The following is a 22,071-nucleotide window of genomic DNA, read 5'->3' on the forward strand; positions in this document are numbered from 1 at the left end:
ATCTACTCTTTTGTAAATGGATTTTTAAAAAAAATTGACTATAAAATGATGGCTATAATTTACCAAATGAACTAATACATAATTGTATACACACTATTAAATCTCTTTTAATTTTTTAATCTTTAGTTTGGATACCTTTGAAGTGATTATTTCTCCTTAATGTAGTTGTCTGCTGCATTATAACAAGTTTGATCCCTTGAAATGAAATATTCCAAAGGTATATTAATAGACATAACCAAATGGTAGCCATTTAACTTAGAGTCAATAGTTATATCTGGCATTTAATTTTTTCAATCTCTCTGACTCCTAAAAGAAGGACAGACTAGTTGTAAGTTGAAGGCTTGACATTTTTCTCCAAACTTTAAATCTGATTAAAATGAAGTAATCTTTTTGGAGACATCAGTTTAATCAACTATCATCTTGAAAAGAAATAGTTGTTTTTGTTCAATTGTGTCCCACTTTTCATGACTTGATTTGTTGTTTTCTTGGCAAAGATGTTAGAATTGTTTGCCATTTCCTTCTCCAGCACATTTTACAGAAGAAGAAACTGAGGCAAATATTATTAAGGGACTTACACAATGCTAGGAAGTATCTGCAACTGTATTTAAACTAAGGAAAATGAGTCTGATTCCAAGCCTGGCACTCTAGTCGCTGTGCCAAATAAATGCTCAAAAAGAAATCTGAAGCTGGTTAACCTCTAGTCCTATTTTGAGACCATAGCATCACAGGTTTTGCAATGGAAGGGACTTGATTGGTTTTCCAGGCCAGCTCCCTCATTTTGCTATCAAGGAAAGGAAAGGTTGAGTCACACTGGAAATAAGCATTAGTGATTTGAGCCCTGTGCTCTTCCTAAATGTTATTCACTATACCATCATTTTATAGTCAAATTGAAAAAAAAAATCCATTTACAAAAGAGTAAATGGAGAAAATAAAACAATTTCCAAATTGTTGTTCCAAATTGAGGTCTCTTCTCTCACCAAGAATTACAGAATCGTTTTTCAATGCTGATATCCATAGAAACAAGTTAAAGCTTTAAAAGGCGAAGATAATTTATCATGTCTTCATGGCAAGTCATCATCTTTTCCTTAGTACTGAAAACCAAAGTATAGGTCACCAAGGAATTATTTGTGAGCATCTTACAGCTATTCTTCTAAAATATTTTCCCTGAATTGCATAATAGAAAATACTACATTATTGCTTTCAAAAAAAAAAAAGTAGTACAAGTCTCTATTTACCAAAGAAATGTCTTTTCCAGATTTCAGACACTAGTACCTTTTAAAGGTAGATTAATATGACTCAGAATCTTTCCTATTGATGAACTTGTCTCTAAGTCTAATTCAAGTGATCACTGTAGAGATGAGGATGGCTTCATGATAAGAGGTCCTTTTGATACTTCAGTAATTAACTTTTTTTTACAGTAGATGTACTTTAAATTAATTTTCTTTCATTAATGAATAATAGTATGATGGTGAGGTTCTAACACACTGTCTTCACTAAGGAAATGGTTTAGCTAAAAGATAATTTCCATTTTTATGATATAAGATATGTAATGCTTTGGATGATTCACATTTGTTTTCTACTCTGTTTTTCCCTAACTCCCTATTCTCTTTTATTTCTTCCCTTTCATTCTTCCTGGCTAGCTTATTTTCTCTAGTTTCACATCATCACTTAAACAGACTCTCACTCTGGCCAAACTCCTCCCCTTCTCTATCTCTACTCTTGGTTCCAAAGTTGTAGTTCTAAAGCAGATTTTTGCATAAAATTAAAAAAGGAGTTAGGATTGGTAGGATATAATTATACTGACAATATTGAGCTTATTTTGGAAAGTCAAGTAAAACTTAAGAGCTTAGACTTTTACGATTTTTACATGTTGTAAGGTAAATTTTCTAGAGTACAATATCCAATAAGATATTTTATCTGTAGGATAAAAGCAAAAATATCTTTTAAAAATTTTAAATTCTGTTTTGGAAAGATTTAGAGGTTTGTTTGTTTTTTAATTTTCAGTGTCTTGTGTTCCTTGTCATAAATTTTGTATCCCAATTTTCCTTTTTCTATTGGTTTACCAAATATAATTTATGGTCACTGCAGAAAGACTCTTAAAAATTAACTCTTAGGCATATGAATCCACAAATTGTGTTCCTGAAATGAGCCTGCCATAGGAATTTCTATCCTTTCTTGTCTAAATTAAACCCATGCCAGGCTTTCAAGAAAAAACTGCTGATGCAACTCATAGGCATAGACTTTATAAAATCATGTTTGTAACATAAACTGATGAAGTAAAGGGTTATGTTATCACCAACATGATATTGGCTAAATTTAAAAGGAGCTGGTAATTCTATGACTTGGCAAAGCCTTTGTGACATTAAAATACTCCCCCCCTTTTTTTTAACCTACAAAGTTAGAATGCTTTCTTTAACAAGTGCTGGGAAATATCAGCTTGTGTAATTTGTCAAATTATTTAACAAAAGGAATAAACTGACTAGATCATCTTATTACTTGAATCATATTTTGCTTTGACTTCTTGATTGTTTGGGGGTAAAGGGAAAGGGTTAGACTGAGTATACTTGCCAAGATCAGTGTTTTAACCAATTTAACCAATCAGTACATGCTTCATAGTTTTGAGTCTCTGAGAATTGATTATTTATGGCACTAAGAGGTGACTGTCAGGATCTCTTTTTAAAAGCCACAAATGGCTTTTTCTTATTAGATTTTATTCTAGAATTCCATCTTCTACAATAATCAGTTTGATACTCAGGCTTATATTAGCAAAACAACCTCTTCTGTTCTACCCCTTCATCCAGTCAGCTGCTGTTGTTGAGTCTGGACTCTGGACTCTCATCTCTCACAGCCATTCCCCATATGTGGTATCCTAGTTCAGGCCCCACATGTGTATTGCTAGAATAGCTTTCTAATTGTCAACTGTCTCCCCTCTCTCCAAGCCATTCTTCTCATAATTGACATAGCAATTTTCCAGAGGGATTGTTCTGATAATGAACAATTGAAAGAGCACTGACTTTGGAAAGAGAGAGTCCTGGGTTCACACTCTGACTCTGCCTGTATGACCCTGAACAAATCATTTAGCTTCTCTACAACCTCATTTTGATCAATTCTAAGAAGTGGATCAGATGACCATTCCATTGCCTCAGCAATATCTAGATCTTTGGAATTCCATTTTGAGTTTTCTTGGCAAAGATCCTAGAGTGGTTTGCCATTTCAGCAAACAGGGATAAAGGACATGCTCAAGGTCACACAGCTAGTAAGTGTCTGAGGCTTTCCTGACTGCAAACCTTGTATTCTATCCATTGCATGACATAGCTGTGATCCTGAGTCCCTCTCTACTCAAAACTTTCCCTAGTTTCCCATTGTCAGACTGAGCTTGTATTTTTTTATACATAGATATTCAAGGCTCTCTAAAGTCCGACTCCAACTTACTTCTCTAGCCTTAATCCTTTGAATACCTTCTAACCTTTAAACCAAACTTAATCCTAAGTGTTTCCCTGAACTTACCCTGCCTGGCATCTGATTTTTATATAAACTACCCCTCATTCCTAGCATCTGCTCCCTCCTCATCTGTGGCTTTCTGATTTAAGACTTGAATCTGATTCTATTCTGATTTAAGGGTCATCTCAGCAACCCCCTTATCCTTGCTGATTGCTACCTTGTCCCTTTTATAGACAACTTTCTTTTATGTCTCTGCCTTCTGCCTTCTGTCCCAGTAGTTACAGTGGAAGCTCTTGGAGGGGAGAGACTGCTTTCATTTTCAACTCTGCATCCCAAACCAGACTAAGTGATGTCATTGGTGTAGGGAGTTCTCAATAGATGTTTAATCTAACTAATCATATTAAAGGAGAAAGACCTCCCTCCCCTGACCAACGGGAATTGGCATTTTTGAGTTTTTGAGGATTGATTACCTTAAGCACTAAGAAGTTAAATTGACTGTATCAGAGGCAAGACAACCTCTAATCACGCTGATTTCACTCAAATTCCTTGGACAACTGAACATCCTGATGAGTTTCAGAACTGCCTTAAAGACAGGGAACTAAAAGAGTTTCCATAGTTCAGGAGAGATACATGTCATTCTCTAATTTTTGCTTTTACTTCTCACCACAACTATCAATGAAATAATAACTGATCCCAAAAAGATGTACCAGTGGATTATGTAGGCATAGTATGGGGTAGTAATGTGTTTTGTTGTAAATCACTAAATGTTTGTTTTTTTCTTTCATATTGACAGGACCTACAACGGGACATTGAACAGCATAGTGCAGGGGTCGAGTCTGTATTTAATATCTGTGATGTCCTGTTACATGACTCTGATGCTTGTGCTAATGAGACAGAGTGTGATTCAATACAACAGACAACCAGAAGCCTAGACAGACGGTGGCGAAATATTTGTGCTATGTCAATGGAGCGGCGAATGAAGTAAGAATCTTGAAAATGTGCTTTGGTTGCCTTATGTCTAGTGAGCCAGGGATGCTACCAGTGGACTTCTTGCTATCTTGGGAGCCCCGAAGAAATAATGCTTCATACTTTACTCCTAGGGGATGGATTATGACTGAGAAAATAGAAAAAGTGTGTACATGAGATGTTTAGTCTTGAACTTAGATTTCATTTCTTTATACAGTATGATAGAAGAAACATTAGAAGGGGCAGCTGGGTGACTTAGTGGATAAAATACTGACCCTGGAGGCAGAAAGCCCTGAGTTCAAATCTGTCTTCAGAAACTATATGTCCATATGATCCTGGGCAAAGTCATGTAACCTTTATTGCCTCTAAAAAAGAAAAAAGAAAGAACTGGAGGCTGTCAGTCTTAATTGATCCTGTGATCTTCAACTAGAACCCTATACAACTCTGTCCCTGTACCATATTTACATCTATGAAGGTTTACAAGGTGTAAAAGGAAAGTGGTCAGAGCTCTTCAAAAGAAAGAATACAAGCTCCTTGAGGGCTATGGCTATTTCATTTTGTCTTTGGATTCCTAATTTAGAGTCTGGCACCCAGTAGAGGAACTGGAAGAACCATTTTCATCAATTGATATAAAAATTTTATTTTAATTTTAAATTGAAATAAAATATTTGGGGGCAGCTAGGTGGCATAGTGGATAAAGCACTGGCCTTGGAGTCAGGAGTACCTGGGTTCAATTCTGGTCTCAGACACTTAATAATTACCTAGCTATGTGGCCTTGGGCAAGCCATTTAACCCCATTTGCCTTGCAAAAATCTGAAAATAAACAAACAAACCCCCCCCAAAAAACCCTAAATAAAATATTTGTCCTCTCTGTATTTTGTCTTATGAATTAAAAAAATTTGTATTGAATTAACACATTTTTGTCCTTCAAAGTGAAATACTTGCTTATTTGCTTTATTGATCAAAAGGCATGTTAAGTTTGGGATTCTGTTTTTCTATGAGTAACACACTTTTGTTGGCATGGTATTGTCCCAAGAAATAAAGGGGCAATCCATGGGAGACCGGGAGCAGACCTAAGCTAAGAAAAAGGCATTCAAACATGACTGTGAAGGAAGGACCTATTTTATTTAGGGTTTTTTTTGGCAAGGCAATCGGGTTAAGTAGCTTGCCCAAGGCCACACAGTGGGTAATTATTAAGTGTCTGAGGTCAGATTTGAACTCAGGTACTCCTGACTCCACCTAGCTGCCCTCTTTTTATTTATTTTTAAAGAATTTAACAGGTAATCTCATCCTACCCACCTTTCAATCAAGAGGAAGGACATGTATTTGATTTTCAGTTCTCCAGAACTGTATGACTTATTTTAGAGAACTGCTTTCTTTCCACCAGGATTGAAGAAACATGGAGACTCTGGCAAAAGTTTCTGGATGATTATTCCCGCTTTGAGGATTGGCTGAAGTCAGCTGAGAAGACAGCAGCCTATCCAAACTCATCCGAAGTATTATATACAAGTGCTAAGGAAGAGCTGAAGAAATTTGAGGTGGAAACCTTCTCTATTTAAAAAAAATATATTTTCAGATCCACATTTTCTCTTCCTCCTCCTGTCCCCAATTGAAAAAGCAGGACAAACAAAATCCTGTTACAATATGCATAACCAGTCAAAACAAATTTCCATATTGGCCATATCCAGATAGATAGATAGAGAGTGAGTCTTTATGTTTTTACAGTTTTGTTATTGTATAAATTATTCTCCTGGTTCTACTTATTTTAATCTGTATCAGATGATACAAGTCTTCTTGTGTTTTTCTGAAGCCATCCTTTTCATCATTTTTATAGCATATTAGTATTCTGTTGCATTTGAATAACAGAACTTACTCATCCTTTTTCCAATTGATGGGCAGCCACTCCCTACCCTCTCATTTAGGTTTCAATTATTATACTATGAGGTCAAACAATTTATTTTTTCATAAGTGATTACAAACAGTTGTAGATACAGCCTCTGATTTAGATGGAAACTGTTCTATTTAGTACTTAGTGATGATATAGTGATCAAACCTGAACAGACTTCTTATTCCAGCTAACAATCCTTTTTCTAAAGTTTCTTATAATTTCTCATCTGTATGTTCTGTGGTTCTTAATATTAATATGGGTTGTGACCTGGAAGCTAGCTTCCAAAGTGGCATGGAAAAGAGGATAGACTCAGGATGAGCAAATAAACCCACAAAATAGTAGGAGCTTTGAAAGAACACATTTATTGGAGAAGATCACAATAAACATTCCATACTAAAATCTTCTTTTCTGCCTCTGATAGATACTGCTGGTTTATTTTTCTTAATGTCCAACTGGTTTTATGTAAAACTTTCTTTCAGGGGCATTAAGTTTAAATTTTTCCTCTTTTTAGATTTTTCTAACTGTGGAAAAAATCATTCAAAGTTTCAATTTTTCATGCTAGATGTACTTTTGAGTCAATTCTGACCAATATTCCATGTGTGACATAGGCTTTTCAGTGGCAAATTCACGAGAGACTCACTCAGTTGGAGCTTATCAATAAGCAGTATAGACGACTTGCTCGAGAGAACCGAACAGACACTGCCAGCAAACTGAAGCAGATGGTTCATGAAGGCAATCAGCGTTGGGACAACCTCCAAAGACGAGTCACAGCCATTCTACGGAGACTCAAGGTAATCTTGAAATCACTTCCACTATATGCATATTTGCATCTTTAAATGGCATAAAAGAAGTGATAGATTTATGATCTCCAAGCAAGGATTTGAGTTCTCTGAAAATGACCTACACATTTTGAAGCTCATAATTTTAAAAAAGTTAAAAATTTTGTTTGCATGTAACCAAGGGGGGAAGAATTCAAAAATTAAATATGAAAATATTTCAAATCTTGATAAAATATGTATATTTTAAACAACCTATACATCCCCTATCTTTTATTCTTATAATAAACTGCAACTATTCCTTTTTTTCTATGTATATCATTTTCAGCCTTATTAACTTGTTAACAATAATTATAGTTTGCATTAATGTAATATTTTAAGGTTTGCAAAGCATTTTACATGCATTATCTTATTTGATCCTTACAACATCCTGGTGACTTGTTTTGTTCAGTCATTTCAGTAGTGTTTGAATCTTCTAGTTTAAAACTTGCCATTTTGGATTTGTTTGGTAAAGGAACTGGAGTAGTTTTTCTCTAGCTTATTTTACAGATGAAGGCAATGAGGGTTAAGCTATTTACCCAACTAGTAAGTATCTGAGGTCAGACTTGAAAACCTCTGTCTAACTCCAAACCTAGTGTTCTATCCATTATACCACCTAGTTCCCCCCACGCCCCCATGAGGTAGGTGTTCTTAATTATTCCCATTTTATAAATGAGAAAACTGAGACTCATTAGAGGCAAAGTGACTTGCCCATGGTTACAAGTGCTTTTAAGTGTCTAAGGCAAGATTTAAACTAGAATTTAGATGGAAAAGTGCTACTGGTCTATTCGTGTCAGCCATACCCATATTAAGAATTTAGATCCCTATATTTTTAAAAAGCCTCATTCTTGGGGAAGTTAGGTTGTGCAGTGGATAGAGCACTGGCCCTGGAGTCAGGAAGACCTGAGTTTAGATCCAGCCTCAGACACTTAAAATTACCTAGCTATGTGACCTTGGGCAAGTCACTTAACCCCATTGCCTTGCAAAAAAACCAAAAAAAACCTCATACTTATTATTTTGTCCATGTTGTTTCCAGAATATATGTTTATTTATGTTTATGCTGCTTACATTTTTGCATTAAAGAGATGGGCTTTCCAGAACCCATTGACTCAGTAGCCATCTATAGATATGAACAATAATGGAACACTTCTCTTTTAGTTTGATAAAGCCCATCATCTTTATTTAGAGGTCTGAATTGCCTTTTTTTTTTGTGTTTTTAAGAATATTCACTTTCAACTTTTATCATTCAGAAAATTTAATACATGAGAATTTAAATGTTTTGGGGTTTTGCTGAACTAGAACAGTGAGTTGGGTCCCATAAGTCATCTTCCTCTGCTACTTTTTCTTAGGTGGAGTTTTGCTAAAATTTTTCTGGAAAGATGAGAATCTGTCCTTTTTACCTTTCTCTAGAGGAAGGAATTCCACAGCTCTCCTTTGTAACCCATTCCATTTTCAACATAATGCCTTTGACCCAAGCTAATTATTATTCCATTGTACTGTAAAATTACTGAGTTTACAACTGCAATAAGAAATTAACATGTCTGGCCTTGTTAGTTGAGGGGACATTTTTAATATTTATGTTCTTTATTTTTCCTTCATAGAAGATGTATTTAAAATTAGAATCACGAAAACACCCTGAACCCAAGTCATCTACCACGTGAATCATTGAGCAGTCATTGATACCAGGGCTAGAAGGGACCTTAATGAAAAGCTCAAATTAGGTGGTCCTTTTCTGGGTCCAGGTTCTGGGATTATCTTATTCAGTCCATCTTTTTACAATAAGAATCCAAGGCCCAGAGAAGGTGAGATTATAAAATCATCCATTTTAGTGCCACAAGGGAACTTGGAGTCATTAAATTCCAACCTATTAGAGGTGAGGAAACTTGCCCCAGGATTAAAATCCAGCTCCCTGACTCTCCTACCATACCCCCTTTCTATAGTTATCCACCAAAGGCAGAATTAGAAGATATGGATCAAAGATTCCTAGCTGAGCACTTAAAACATATCCTCTTGTTGTTTTATCATGTAGCATTTTACCAATCAAAGGGAAGAATTTGAAGGGACCCGGGAGAGCATCCTGGTGTGGCTCACAGAAATGGACTTGCAGCTGACAAATGTGGAGCATTTCTCTGAGAGTGATGTGGATGACAAAATGCGCCAGCTCCATGTAAGCATTATTTGTGAGCATGTCCCCAAAATAGACTGGGGGTCCCCTTGGGCCAGGCAACATTGTAAGAATCCAAGCTGCTCCCACAACTCTATTGGGTTATCAGCTGTTTGTAGTATGATAAAGGGGGGTTTGGTTTTGTTATTCCTCAATCACACAGGATGGAAAGAAACGAGATCTGTGATCACATCCACGTTGATACTTCTGATCAGGAAACTGGCCCCTCACTAATTTAGATTAAGACAGAGAGATACCTGGGACCCAGGACCATACAACCTATTTATGTCAGGATCAGAATTTATCCCAGATCTTTCTAACGCTAAGATTCTATCTGTTGTTCTAAGCCTGCCTTCTAGCACCTTTATTAGCACCAACTCTTTGTGACCCCCATGTATCATAAAATGCCAATAGTGTCCATGGTGTTTTCTTTTTTCTTTTTTTAAAATTTTTATTTACTTAAGGCAATGGGCTTAAGTGACTTGCCCAAGGTCACACAGTTAGGCAGTTTTTAAGCATCTGAGGCTGGATTTGAACCCCAGGTCCTCTTGACTCCAGGGCTGGTGCTCTATCCACTGTGTCACCCATGGTGTTTTCTTGTCAAAGGTACTGGAGTGGTTTGCCATTTAAATGGCTTGACTGGGGTCACATAGCTAGTATCTGAGGCCAGGTTTGGATTCATGTTCCTGATTCCATGCCCATTGCATCATCCACTGAGCCATCTACCTAACTCTTTAATAGATGTTAGAAAAGGTCAAGAAGTGAAATTTCCCATATACTAAGTAATGACCCTTACTCAGGTGAAGAAGCATTAAAATGACAAGGTTAAAATTCAAGGTATATTAGCAAAATACTGTTGTAAAAGTATAACAACAGTATTATTACAGTTTCTAACATTATATAATTAAGATATAGTTCTCTTTCACAGTGTGCCTAATCAAGCATGACAACTTTGCAGAAAGTTTTTAAATGGAAAAATTCCTAAGTGAGGGGGAAAATGATTTACTTTTTTAAAAATGAAGAAAGAAGTATTTTACTTTTTTTTATTTTTATTTTTTTGCAAGGCAAATGGGGTTAAGTGGCTTGCCTAAGACCACACAGCTAGGTAATTACTAGCTGTCTGATTTGAACCCAGGTACTCCTGACTCCAGGGCCAGTGCTTTATCCACTGCGCCACCTAGTATTTTACTTTAAATGTAAAATTTTATTTTATTTATTTATTTTTTTACTTGTATCTCTCCCTCCCAATGCCCCCACAAAAAGATAAGATAACCCTCAAACAAATGGTTCATTGAATCAAATTTCTTTAATAGACTGTGTTCAAAAATTTATACCTTAATTTACTTTTTATATCCATTATCCCTTAAGAATGTTGGCCATAGGGGCGGCTAGGTGGCGTAGTGGATAAGGCACCGGCCCTGGAGTCAGGAGTACCTGGGTTCAAATCCTGTCTCAGACACTTAATAATTACCTAGCTGTGTGGCCTTGGGCAAGCCACTTAACCCCATTTGCCTTGCAAAAAAAAAAAAAAAGAATGTTGGCCATATCCTTTATCTTCACATCTGGAATCATGGTTTGTCATTAATGAAGGGGCATATTTTAGTAGTAAATGGCCCTTATTGATAAATTTGATAGACAAATAGGTTAAAGAAAAGGTTTTTATTTTTTCTGCAGAAAGGAAAGTGCAGTCTAAATATCCTTTGGAAAACATTTTAAGTAGTTCTTTTTCATATTTTAAACAGGGTTTCCAACAGGAAATTACATTAAATACCAACAAGATTGACCAGCTAATTGTATTTGGAGAGCAGCTGATTCAAAAGAGTGAGCCTATGGATGCTGTATTGATTGAAGATGAGTTAGAAGAACTCCACCGGTACTGTCAAGAAGTGTTTGGCCGTGTGGCCCGATTTCACCGGCGGTTAACCTCTCACAATCCAGTAAGAGAATTGCATTTTTGTAGACCTTCTATAACAGACTTGAGAATTGCTTGTTTTCGTTTTTATGAATTGGAAATAGATATCTGAGTCTGTTTAGGAGTCCACTCCTATGAATTATTTTGGGTTTAACAGGCTATGGTGAAAGTTTCTTGTTTCTATTTTTATTACATTTCCACAGGGAACTGCCTTTCTTACCATATCCTCCATACCACTCCAAATCTAAACTTATTTTCTGAAGGGCAATTAATGGGAAAGTGACAGTCATGAATGAAATATGCTTGTGGAAAACTTCAGACTTTTGTTCAATTCCATTAAGATTTTGTTGTTCTTTCATCTGGAAGATGTCACGATTAATTAATTCAATCATTTAAACAAAATCATTTATATCCTTTGAGCGTGATTGTCCTGTGTTTTTGAATAAGGACCTTCTCTGGGCATGTATAAACAAACATCCAGAATCAGTTAATGATGATTAAAAAAATCTAACCATCAGTAAATATTTGTCATTTACTTTATCATAATTACTTGTTTAGAATTTCCTGATGCTTTGCTCTCTTCTGGAGTGACTACTTTTGACCAAGAATATCAATTTGCAAAAACAGATTCAATCATTTCTTAGGCAGTTGTTAAAAAAACAAATACCTTTTTTTCCCTTTTTGCAAGTGGCAGTTGAGTACAAATCAATGCTTTAAAGTGCCTACCTAACCTTGATGTGCTGAGAACATTATTTAATGATGACCACTTAAAAGCACAAGTGACCTTTTCTTTCATTTCATTCAGTTGGACAGTTACTCCCCCCACTCTGTAAGCCTAGCCACTAAAATTACCCCATAATTCCACCTATTTTAAAAATCTAACATCTTCCATCATTTCCTTCCTTTGACTCAAATGAGATATAGCATAACAAAGAGAAGTCAAAGAGAATGAATTTGGAATTCAAATAATAAAGTGCAGCAATGATAACTTCCTGGTTACAGTTACACTTGATTGGTGACATTCTACAGCAAGAAATCCTCCCCTCAGCCCCACTCTTTGCCCAAAAGTTGAAATCATTTTCTCATATTCTTCTTCAGCACAATTTGTTTCATTTTTTAAAATTGTCTATTCTTTAGGGATTGGAAGATGAAAAAGAAGCCTCTGAAAATGAAACAGATGTGGAAGATTCAAGAGAAATACAAAGTGATTCTTGGCATAAAAAGGAGGTGAATGAGGGACCTTCATCCCCTCAGTCCCTGTGTCATCTTATGCCACCCCCATTGAGTCATGAACGGTCAGGTTGTGAGACCCCAGTCAGTGTGGACTCTATCCCCCTTGAATGGGATCACACAGGTGATGTGGGAGGCTCCTCCTCTCATGAAGATGATGAAGAAGGACCATACTACAGTGCCATGTCAGGTAAAGGCCATAAATCTCGAGAGAAGGTTTCCCCCAGGGTTTCTGACACTGATAGGTTTGCTTGGATTTTTTACTTTTTAAATTGCCAACTGGCATTGCCAACTTTTAAATTATCTGGGCATTAATTTTCTAATTTTGTATTACCTAGCTTTTTTATCATTTCACTTCATCCCATCTGCTTCTCTCTACATTATGGCTATTTCCTTGATTTTTTTGACCTACTACTTTGGAGAGTAGAAAGGGGAAGGAATTAAAAAGTAAAAATTCAAGTCAATCTATTACAGACAGTCATTTATTCATTAGCAGTTCTGGTTAGGGAAGAAGTTGAAGTTCTTTGTTGAAATAAAATGTTTAGATTTTCTATCCATTTCATTCTTCTGCCCTGATCCAATTCTCCTCCTCCTCCACTGCCATGGATAATCAAAAGTTGGCTGTAACACTTAAAAAAAAAATATCCTTTATTACAAGTACATAAGTGATGGTTTTCACCTCTTAGCTAACAATAGTTCTTCTGTTTTAAATAGTCAACCTGAGTGTCTTATCCAGTTAGGAAACTGACATTGTTCTCTTTCAGATGTAGAAATCACTGAAAATCCTGAGGCATATCTTAAAATGACCACAAAAACTTTGAAAGCATCTTCTGGTAGGCCTCTGCCAATGCATGTGTCTCAACATGGCAACATCCCTGTGGCGCACGCTGTGTTCTTAAACTTCTATCACATGTTATGTCTGACTTCTTGCCTTTTGTCGACATCATGTTCTTAGGTCATGGTGTCTTTATGCTGCAATACTACTCACATCTACTCACATCTACATTAGAAAATCTTATTATAAAAACCAGAGTTAAGTTCAATGCTTATTTCACTCCATGGGCTTGTGCAGATTAGACTTTTAACTGTAGGGGCAGGTGGAAGGGATTTCCTTCACTATATCCTAATGTCTTTAAGCATGGACCAAGCTCTTTTTTTTTTTTTCCCCATGGTGGTTTGGTTTAAAACTATTTTCTTGCTTATGGTGATCTCCGGGGAAGAAGAGCTGGCGTTTGGTAGAAGGTGCTAATTACTTAAACAGAAGCAACACTACTTTTCTTTGGCAGTGAAAGGTGTGATTTTTCCTACTAGGTCTGCAGTTTGCACCAGAGCTATGGGCAAACCCTTTGATATCTCCAGCCAGTTTAACATTCAGTACTCCTTTGACCCCCCGCAAGACCACATATACATCATTGTTTTAGTTCAACTGTGATTGCAGGCTAATATCCTAAGCGGAGACCCCAGCTTCTCAGACCACCAGCCTCAGCAGCAAGCTTTGTCTTCCTTCCCATCCTGACAACATTCCGTGAAAACAATGTGCCACAGCTGCATGATTCATCTCATTCACATGTGGGACACTACTGACCTTTTGCAAACATGCATGCTTTGCAAAGAAAGCTGCAGAAACTCATTATTATCCCATAACCTGATGCCATGTTACTCATGTTGCTTTTTTTTTTGTGCACTTATATAATTTCACATCTTCAGTGAATAGAAGGGAATAGTTATATACATATATTTATATATATGTATATCAATAATTTATGTTTGTTTTAGGCAAATCCATTTCTGATGCTCATGGATGGCACACTCCCGACAGCCCTACTCACCAAAAGCATCACTACAAACCAACTGAAGTTGATAGGAATGAACCTGAAACAAGCACCCCATATAAGCCAGAATATGTAAGTCCCCTGTTAGTTTCTATAATTTTAGAGTATGGATAGTTATAAAAATGATAATAGTTGTTTGCAATAACATTAGTAATGATGTGTTGTACTCTGAATACTCAAATGCAGAGCCTGCGCCCAGAATTGTTTTTCCATGGGGTGGTTTATGCTGTCTGTCCCATTACCCACATCATGCCTTGAGTCACCTTTACCTTCAGAAAGAAAAATCTTCTAGGTTAGGAGCACAATCTGGGACCAAAAGTCAGTTATTCCAACTAGTCTGTTTGTGACTCAGACCTATTGATGTTGGCCTCTTTAGAATCATGTTAATCAAATAAAGATCTACTTGGCCCAGAAAAGATTTATAATTAAATATAACTAATGTAACTCCTTTATCCAGGTCAGTGGAGGAGCTGTGATAGAGAAAATCCAAAACAACAGATGATTCCGAGAACCCCTAGGGACTTTGGTCCCATTAGTACATTTACCTTACTAATTACATCTTTCTTGGGCTAATTATAAATTGAGTCTATGTGATCTGATCAGTCAATAGGGAGTAGGAGGAGGTAGCTCAGAAGCATGATTGATTGGGAATCTAGTCTAAGATCCAAAATAGTCACTCAGGATCAGGTTTCAAATCCTAACATCCGTAGTCAAACTTATTAGCTGTGTGAACTTGAGGAAATAACCTAATTTCTCCAAATTTCCATTTCCCCATTTTTAAATGGAGGTAGCAGTAATTTTACTTACCTACTTCTCAAGGCTGTTGTAAAGAAATACACTTTCTCTGTAGCTAAAAATGCTACAGAAATGAGAATTGATGACTTTTTTAAAACTCCAGAGTTGATTATTGCCTTTTTCAGAGTGTTTTCTTGTTGAAAAATTAAAAGTAATTGACACATTAATTCTCAAACTGTTGGATTAACAAATAGTTTTGATGTATTTGGTCAAACTCAGCTTGTTCATGCTGTACAATTCAGGGCCATTCTTCCTAATCCTACTGAAGTTTCTTTTAATATCCCATTGATAGGTCTAGGACAGGGGTCCATAACTTTTCTTTTTTTATCATGGAACCCCTTGGCAGTTTGGTGAAACCTATGAAATCCTTCTCAAATGTTTCTATATGCAGAAAATAAAACTGCATAGGATTGTAAAGGAAATCAAAATACAGTTAATATATTTTTTGAAAGTTCAATCTAAGAATCCCTCACATAAAGTCATCAAGAAATGACTACTTTTCTACAGTCCTTATCTAAACCTTGGGGTAGAACCTTTTGCTTCAAAACAAATTGTCTCTGTGCTATGGGCAACCTCAGTGTTTTGCTACACCAACCAGTTTCAAAAGCTGAGTCCTTAAATTATTATTCTAAAGAGCTTTTATCTGAAATCTCATCTAAAGAACAGGCCAAGTGAATCAAACTTTTGTGATTTTTTTTTTCTTTAGCCTACACAGAGGCAACATGGATACTAACCTGATAAAGTCTGTTCTTCTAAAAAGTACATTATATTTAGGAATAACCCAATCAGTTCTGTGATAGCAGAAAAATCACTATGTGCAATGAAAATAAACATTTGGTCATGAATGATACTGGGAAACTGATTTGTACTCTGTATGTTTCTAATTCCCGGTGATAATAATGCCAACCACCTCTACAGAGTGACTGGGAGGGATAACTAAAAAAATTGTAAAACACTGTGAAAATGTAAAAGTGCTAACACAATAATAAGCTGGTAAGCACAATGATTGTTTTCAACCTTTTTTTTTTTGCATGGTACATTTATGAAGAAAATTAGGAAGCATGCAAATGAAATTTACCATCATATATTGCATCAGCATCCTCTCATCTGCTTCCTGCTTTACATACATATAAACGCCAAGGCTTTACTTCTACCATTATCTCTGCTTGCACATAAACCAATGCAATGCTACATGTTTATAAATGCATCTGTATTATTAGAAAACTGCTATTGAGAGGAACAGGCTCAGTAATATCTAATCCATTGATATGTATTGAGTTATTATTCAAGAGACACTTAATTTGTGGTAGTAACTTAAAAAATTAAATCATTCTAGGTTAAACAACTTATACCTCCTGGAATGGATAGTGTGGACAGTGGAAGAGAAGGACCTGAAATGCTAATTGCTAGTGAGCAGAAGGGTCTTACAGATACAGAACAAGAAGCAGGTAAAATGAATCTTATATGTGTTTTTTTATTTTTACATCTTTTATTATTACTTTTTGTTATTATATCAGTCATTTGTGAATGTACTTCCCTGTCTCAATAAACCTTTCCTTTAATAAAGATTTGAAAAGGAAAAAATTCAACAAAACTAACAAGCAAAATGAACCCATGTCACTGTCTGCAATATTTTCCACCAATAATCCCTACCTGTCTCCAATAAAAGTTGGGAGGTGAATGTCCTAATTCTATTCTGGGGTCAAGCTTGGTCATTATAATTATTCTGTGCTTAATTTTATTTTTTTTTTCTGTTTACATTCTTGAAATCAAGTTATTCTGTTTCTTCACTCTGTGTCAGTTTCTATAATTCTTTTCACTTCTTTCTCAGTGCTTCATATTCATCATTTTTTTTATGGTACAGTAAAATAGTATTACATTCTTGTACCACAATTTGTTTACAATTCAATCAGCACTATATGTCCATCATTATGGTAAATTCTGGGGGGAGGTGGAAGTCAGTAAAAAAGTTCTTGCTCCCAAGGAGCTTTTGTGTAGCCAGTATTCCCCTAACCAATGGGCACTCACTTTGTTTCAAGTTTTTTAAACACAAAATGTATTGTGGATTAATATTTAGATAGGCATGGAACTTGTTTTTCTTCCTTTGAACTCTCTGGAACAAATGCCTATCCACAAATGGACTCTTGTGTCATAAGGTGTGAATATTTTGGTCATTATTTTTGAATAATTCTAAATTAATTTCTAAAAGGGTGTTTGTCTTTCAAAAACCCTTCTGTCATTGACTATCTCCATCTTTTATAGTCTTTGAATATGGTTTCCTTTACAAGTTACTGATCATAATATTTAAGTAATTACCAGTGCTGGACAGAACCTTCAATGAAAGACTTTCTAACTATAATTCTCTATCTTGAAAACTGTTATTCTTCCTTATGGTCTTATTTCTATCAATGGCATTAGCTTACTCAAAATATTGGAAACATTTTTTTCCACATCTATTTTTTTCCTTCTCTTTTTCTCATCTCCCATATTCAGTTTACCACCAAGTCCTATAGGTTCAATCAGTGTGATATTTCTTTGTAAAAAAAAAAAAGTACTTAAGGTCCAAGGATAGATTTCCCAGGTGATAGGGAATCTTGGCTAGGGGAAAAAAAGATCTTTATTTTAATAAAATTGGTTTTCATTGTAATCCTATGCATTTTATTTTACCCATTTAAAAACACTTCTGGGAGGGGGTTCATAGAGTTCACTAATCTATCAGAAAGGGTCCTTGATAGAGGAAAGGTTAAGAAACCCTACTCTAATATCTGTTTCTAAGAAGACCATCAACTTACTGACCTTTTCCCCCCCTCAGTGCCTACCCCAGGTCATTGCACATGCTAGATATTTTACAAATGATTTATAAATATATCAATGAATTTTCATCACTTCCACTTCAAGTAAAACCCATTTATTATTTTGCCTTGACTATTTCAATAAACTCCTAACTAGTCTCCTTGTCTCTAATCTCTTTATATCTCCAGTTCATTTTTCACATATATTAAGGTTGAAAGGAACCCTAGATTCAAAACTCATCTCTGCTGTGCATCCTTAGACAAAGTCTAATTTTTCTAATCTACATTTCCAATCAAATGACTTCACTGTTTAAAATCCTTTTATTTAGTGAAGGTTTACAAACTCAAGTTGAAATGTCTCATCTTGGTGGGTGTGTATGTGTGTGTGTGTGTGTGTGTGTGTGTGTCGGTTAGAATTTATCTTTACAGTTTTATATATTCATCATCTAGTAAATCAAGCTATACTACTTTGACCCTGATTTCTTGTGTGAGCCTTTCTCTTGTCAGTTCTCTTAAACTCAAAATGTCTTCTTTCTCCACAGTTCCCAATGCCATCTTTCCAGTCAAAAATAATTTTTCTTCTCTTGGATATCTCACAACATTTTGTCCCTCCTTGTTGCCTCTATTTTCTGTTGTGTTTTTATGGTTATATTTTGTAGATGTCATAACATATGCATGGGCAAAAAAAGGCTTTTCCAAAACCATCACAAATTGAAATATTGACTTTGGGGCAGAACACAATTCTAGTCTTGTGGGGAATAAGTGTTGCTCTTTGGAAGGAAAGGACAAACAAGATCCCTTCATCAGATTTCTACCCCTTCAAGACTACATCTCTACATGGATTATGTCATCCAAGCCCCAATAGTAAGGACACAAAGCCATGTCTCTAAGAGCAACATAATCTTGTCTTGGTGCATATTTTGTTTCATGCATATCTTTATGCATTTTTTCTGACTTACCTGTCATTTCAGGTGTATTTGATAGTTGGGAGCTCATTCAAGCCCAAGATCTTCGCAATAAATTTAGAACAAAACAAAATTTGCAGCAGTGGCAACAACTGGATTCAGATATCAATGATGCCACCCTTTGGCTGAAAGGAACAGAAACCGAGCTGGAAAAGCTTGAGATGATGAAGCCTGCAGCTGACATCCAGGAAACCGAATGCAGAGTGAAAAGATTCAAAGTATGTTAGCCAGGGTACAGGGTGGAGAACTTATGGTGTACCTGATGCTCTGCTTCTGTTGTCTGAGCACATACAGTGAATGTTTTCTTTGCTCCTCTTTAGTACATAACTCTACAACAGCTTTGTGGGATTTATAGCATAAAGATTATTCCCATTTTACAGATGAGCAAGTGATTATCTTAAGTGGGATTTGAACCCTGGCTAATTCTAGCCTATATCATGCTGCAGTAATAATTTCATTAGCACATTATATGTACTTGATAACACTTGGAGGCATTTTTAACTTAATAAACACTCAGAATTAAAAAGAGATACAGGTGGGTTTTTAGAAGCTATTATGAGACTGGTTCTCAAATGCTCTATTGTCCCATCTTAGATTTATAATTGAAGGGGCCTGAGGGGCAATCTAAACCAGCCCTCTCATTTGAAAGGTCAAATTCCTACAGCCCAGAGGTTACGCAGGTAGTCAGCAAAACTGGATTCAAATCCTTTAGACCCTAATGATATGAACTAATTTTCCTTAACTTAGATCAATATGAGCTTATGACTGAAGAGAAAAGTTCCCTATTTACACGAGGTAAATATATCTAGCATCATAGATCTAGTAAAAGAAAAATGTCTTTTTGTATAAGGTTAAAATGTGTAGGGGCGGCTAGGTGGTGTAGTGGATAAAGCACAGGCCTTGGAGTCAGGAGTACCTGGGTTCAAATGCGGTCTCAGACACTTAATAATTACCTAGCTGTGTGGCCTTGGGCAAGCCACTTAACCCCATTTGCCTTGCAAAAAAAATCTAAAAAAAATGTGTAGTGCCCTATTTATATTATAGGTGAGGTAATATCTCTTAGTTCTAGTAAAAAATATCTTTTACATATGATTCACCTATCATAAGTCTAGTAAAAATATGACCTTTTTTCTTGTTAAAGTCAGGGAGTTCCTTGTTTTTGTGAAGTGAGTTGATGATATTTTATTAGTTTAGTAAAAATGTAATATCATATATCATAGCTCTAATAAAGATGTCATATAGTTAAAATAGTAGAGTTTCCTAGATATTTCATAAGTTTTGTAAAAATGTAATATATCATAGGCCTAATAAAAATGTGATATACTTAAATAGTGGAGTTTTCTGGATATTTCATAAGTTTAGTAAAAATATATATCATAGATCTAATAAAATATTATACAGTTAAATAGAGGAGTTTCCTATTTATATGAAGTGAGAGAATAACTCAGGTTTGCTAAAAATGGCCTTTAATAAATAAATAATGGAGTTCCCTATTTATAAGGTAAGGTGATAGTATTTCATAGGCTTAATAAAAATGACATGTATGTACATCTAGGTGTGTGTGTGTTCACACAAAGATACTTTATCTGGTCAGAAAAGTTTAAAGGCATCTAATGTGGAAGTGCAGTTGGAGGTCAGCTTGATCTATTATTATTAACTCCCCTTAAGGCCTGGAAGAGGCTGATTTGCATATAAGCTCTCACTGGCTGGCAATCCCCGTCCATTTGAGTGACCTCTCTGGGCTTGCTCCCCACCTGACAGCTTTCAGCCAGTCCTGAGGGGAGGTGGAGGTGCCCATATTGGTCTAGATGGGGGTGGGGTGGGAGATTGATCTCTTTCCTGATAACTTTCTGAGAGAGCACCAGCACTATTCTTCCCCTGGGAGGGCCTTAAACTGTTTCTTTTTTTTTTCTTTACTCCTTTTCACCTTTCCACTGTTAGGATATACTAAAAGCCTTTGATAACTACAAAGCATTAGTGATCTCCATCAACTTGAGCAGCAAGAAATTCCAGCAGCCAGATCACACTGAATCAAAAGAACTCCAGAACAGACTCCGGCAGCTGAATTTGCTCTGGGAAAAAGCAAATCATTTGTTGGACAGCTGGAGAGAGAGCTTGCGGCATTCCCTCATGCAATGCCAGGTACCCTCACCAGTGAGAGAGCCTCAGGATGTCTTGTGCAGGGTTATGTTCTCACACAAGTGCATGGCTTGCAAAGAGACTAACTGAGCAGGTTAATTGCAGCAGCCGAGATGCTCTAGGTCATCAGGGGGCTCTGGGGTGTTTGGAACAAAGATGCGCTTCAGAAATTAAACCATTGCTACCTTGGCAGGGAACTTGTCTTTGGTACAAAGAACTCTACAGACCAGAGCATTGCCATTGATATATTAGGAAAAAACTTCGAATTCAAATCTCAGCCTTATTGCTTACTAGCTTCACAGCCATGGACAGATCACTTGAAACTTTTTGAGGGTCTTTTTCCAGTTGTTGTGTCAATAAGTTTTAGGCTTCATCTCTACTCCCAGTAGATCTGCTTCCACAGTCATGTTGGAACAGTTTTTTTTTTAATCCACAAGGTGATCACTTCACATCGTAGTTGGAAATATTCAGCGCTTCATTATTTAATCCTATTGGAGAATCCAAAAGTCACCATCTCCCCTTAATTGGAAATATTCAGTGCATTTTTATTTAATCTTTTTGGAGATATTCAGCTTTTTTATGTTGAGAGCAGGGCCAATCCTCTTTACCTCCTTGCTTCCCCATCTCCCTTTGCTTTTCTTGCTTTCTGAACTAGGCTATATGGTTTGAATTCATCTTTTTTTTTTAATTACAAAAGACAATGGAAAAAATTGACAACATTTTGCATTCTTCTTGTTGAAAAGATGAATAAATGTGGCCTAAGAGTAATTGTTATTTGGATTTGGAACTGATGGAATCATCAGTCTGAGTGATTAAAGGTTTGGTGTTAACTTCACAGCGCTTTTCAAGAGAACCTCCGAGATCTGTGCTTGGCTGCTTAATTTTTTTTAATGACTGGAATAAAGGTATAGATTAGGATTGCTAGTCAAATTTATGGATGATGGGTCACTGGGAGGAATAATTAATACTGTGGAGGACAGAGGCCAAGATCCTCAAGTAATTCCTCAGATCAGACTAGACCTAAGACCGAAAATAAAATTCTGAGGAAGAAGCATTAGATTTGTTCTTTTTGACCCCAGAGGTGGAAATTGCAAAGAAACAAATTTAGGCTTGAAGCCACAGGGCAACAATG

General features: G+C 36.1%; 1 protein-coding gene across 4 annotated transcripts in view; it reads left to right on the plus strand.

Moving 5' to 3' along the window:
• Positions 1–22,071, plus strand: part of SYNE2 (spectrin repeat containing nuclear envelope protein 2) — a 414,448-nt gene that overhangs the window by 385,172 nt on the left and 7,205 nt on the right. For 2 of the 4 annotated variants that reach the window (XM_074235980.1, XM_074235979.1), the window contains exons 105-115: positions 4,235–4,422; positions 5,795–5,945; positions 6,904–7,086; positions 9,140–9,277; positions 11,017–11,211; positions 12,324–12,606; positions 13,181–13,249; positions 14,193–14,320; positions 16,380–16,491; positions 18,807–19,018; positions 20,742–20,942. In XM_074235980.1, the coding sequence (XP_074092081.1) occupies positions 4,235–4,422; positions 5,795–5,945; positions 6,904–7,086; positions 9,140–9,277; positions 11,017–11,211; positions 12,324–12,606; positions 13,181–13,249; positions 14,193–14,320; positions 16,380–16,491; positions 18,807–19,018; positions 20,742–20,942 (1,860 nt within the window). The remainder of the gene's footprint in view (positions 1–4,234; positions 4,423–5,794; positions 5,946–6,903; positions 7,087–9,139; positions 9,278–11,016; positions 11,212–12,323; positions 12,607–13,180; positions 13,250–14,192; positions 14,321–16,379; positions 16,492–18,806; positions 19,019–20,741; positions 20,943–22,071) is intronic. The other 2 variants (XM_074235982.1, XM_074235981.1) reach the window with 2 other exon arrangements.

The sequence above is a fragment of the Macrotis lagotis genome, chromosome 4 (assembly GCF_037893015.1).
Source record: "Macrotis lagotis isolate mMagLag1 chromosome 4, bilby.v1.9.chrom.fasta, whole genome shotgun sequence".
NCBI lineage: Eukaryota > Metazoa > Chordata > Mammalia > Peramelemorphia > Peramelidae > Macrotis > Macrotis lagotis.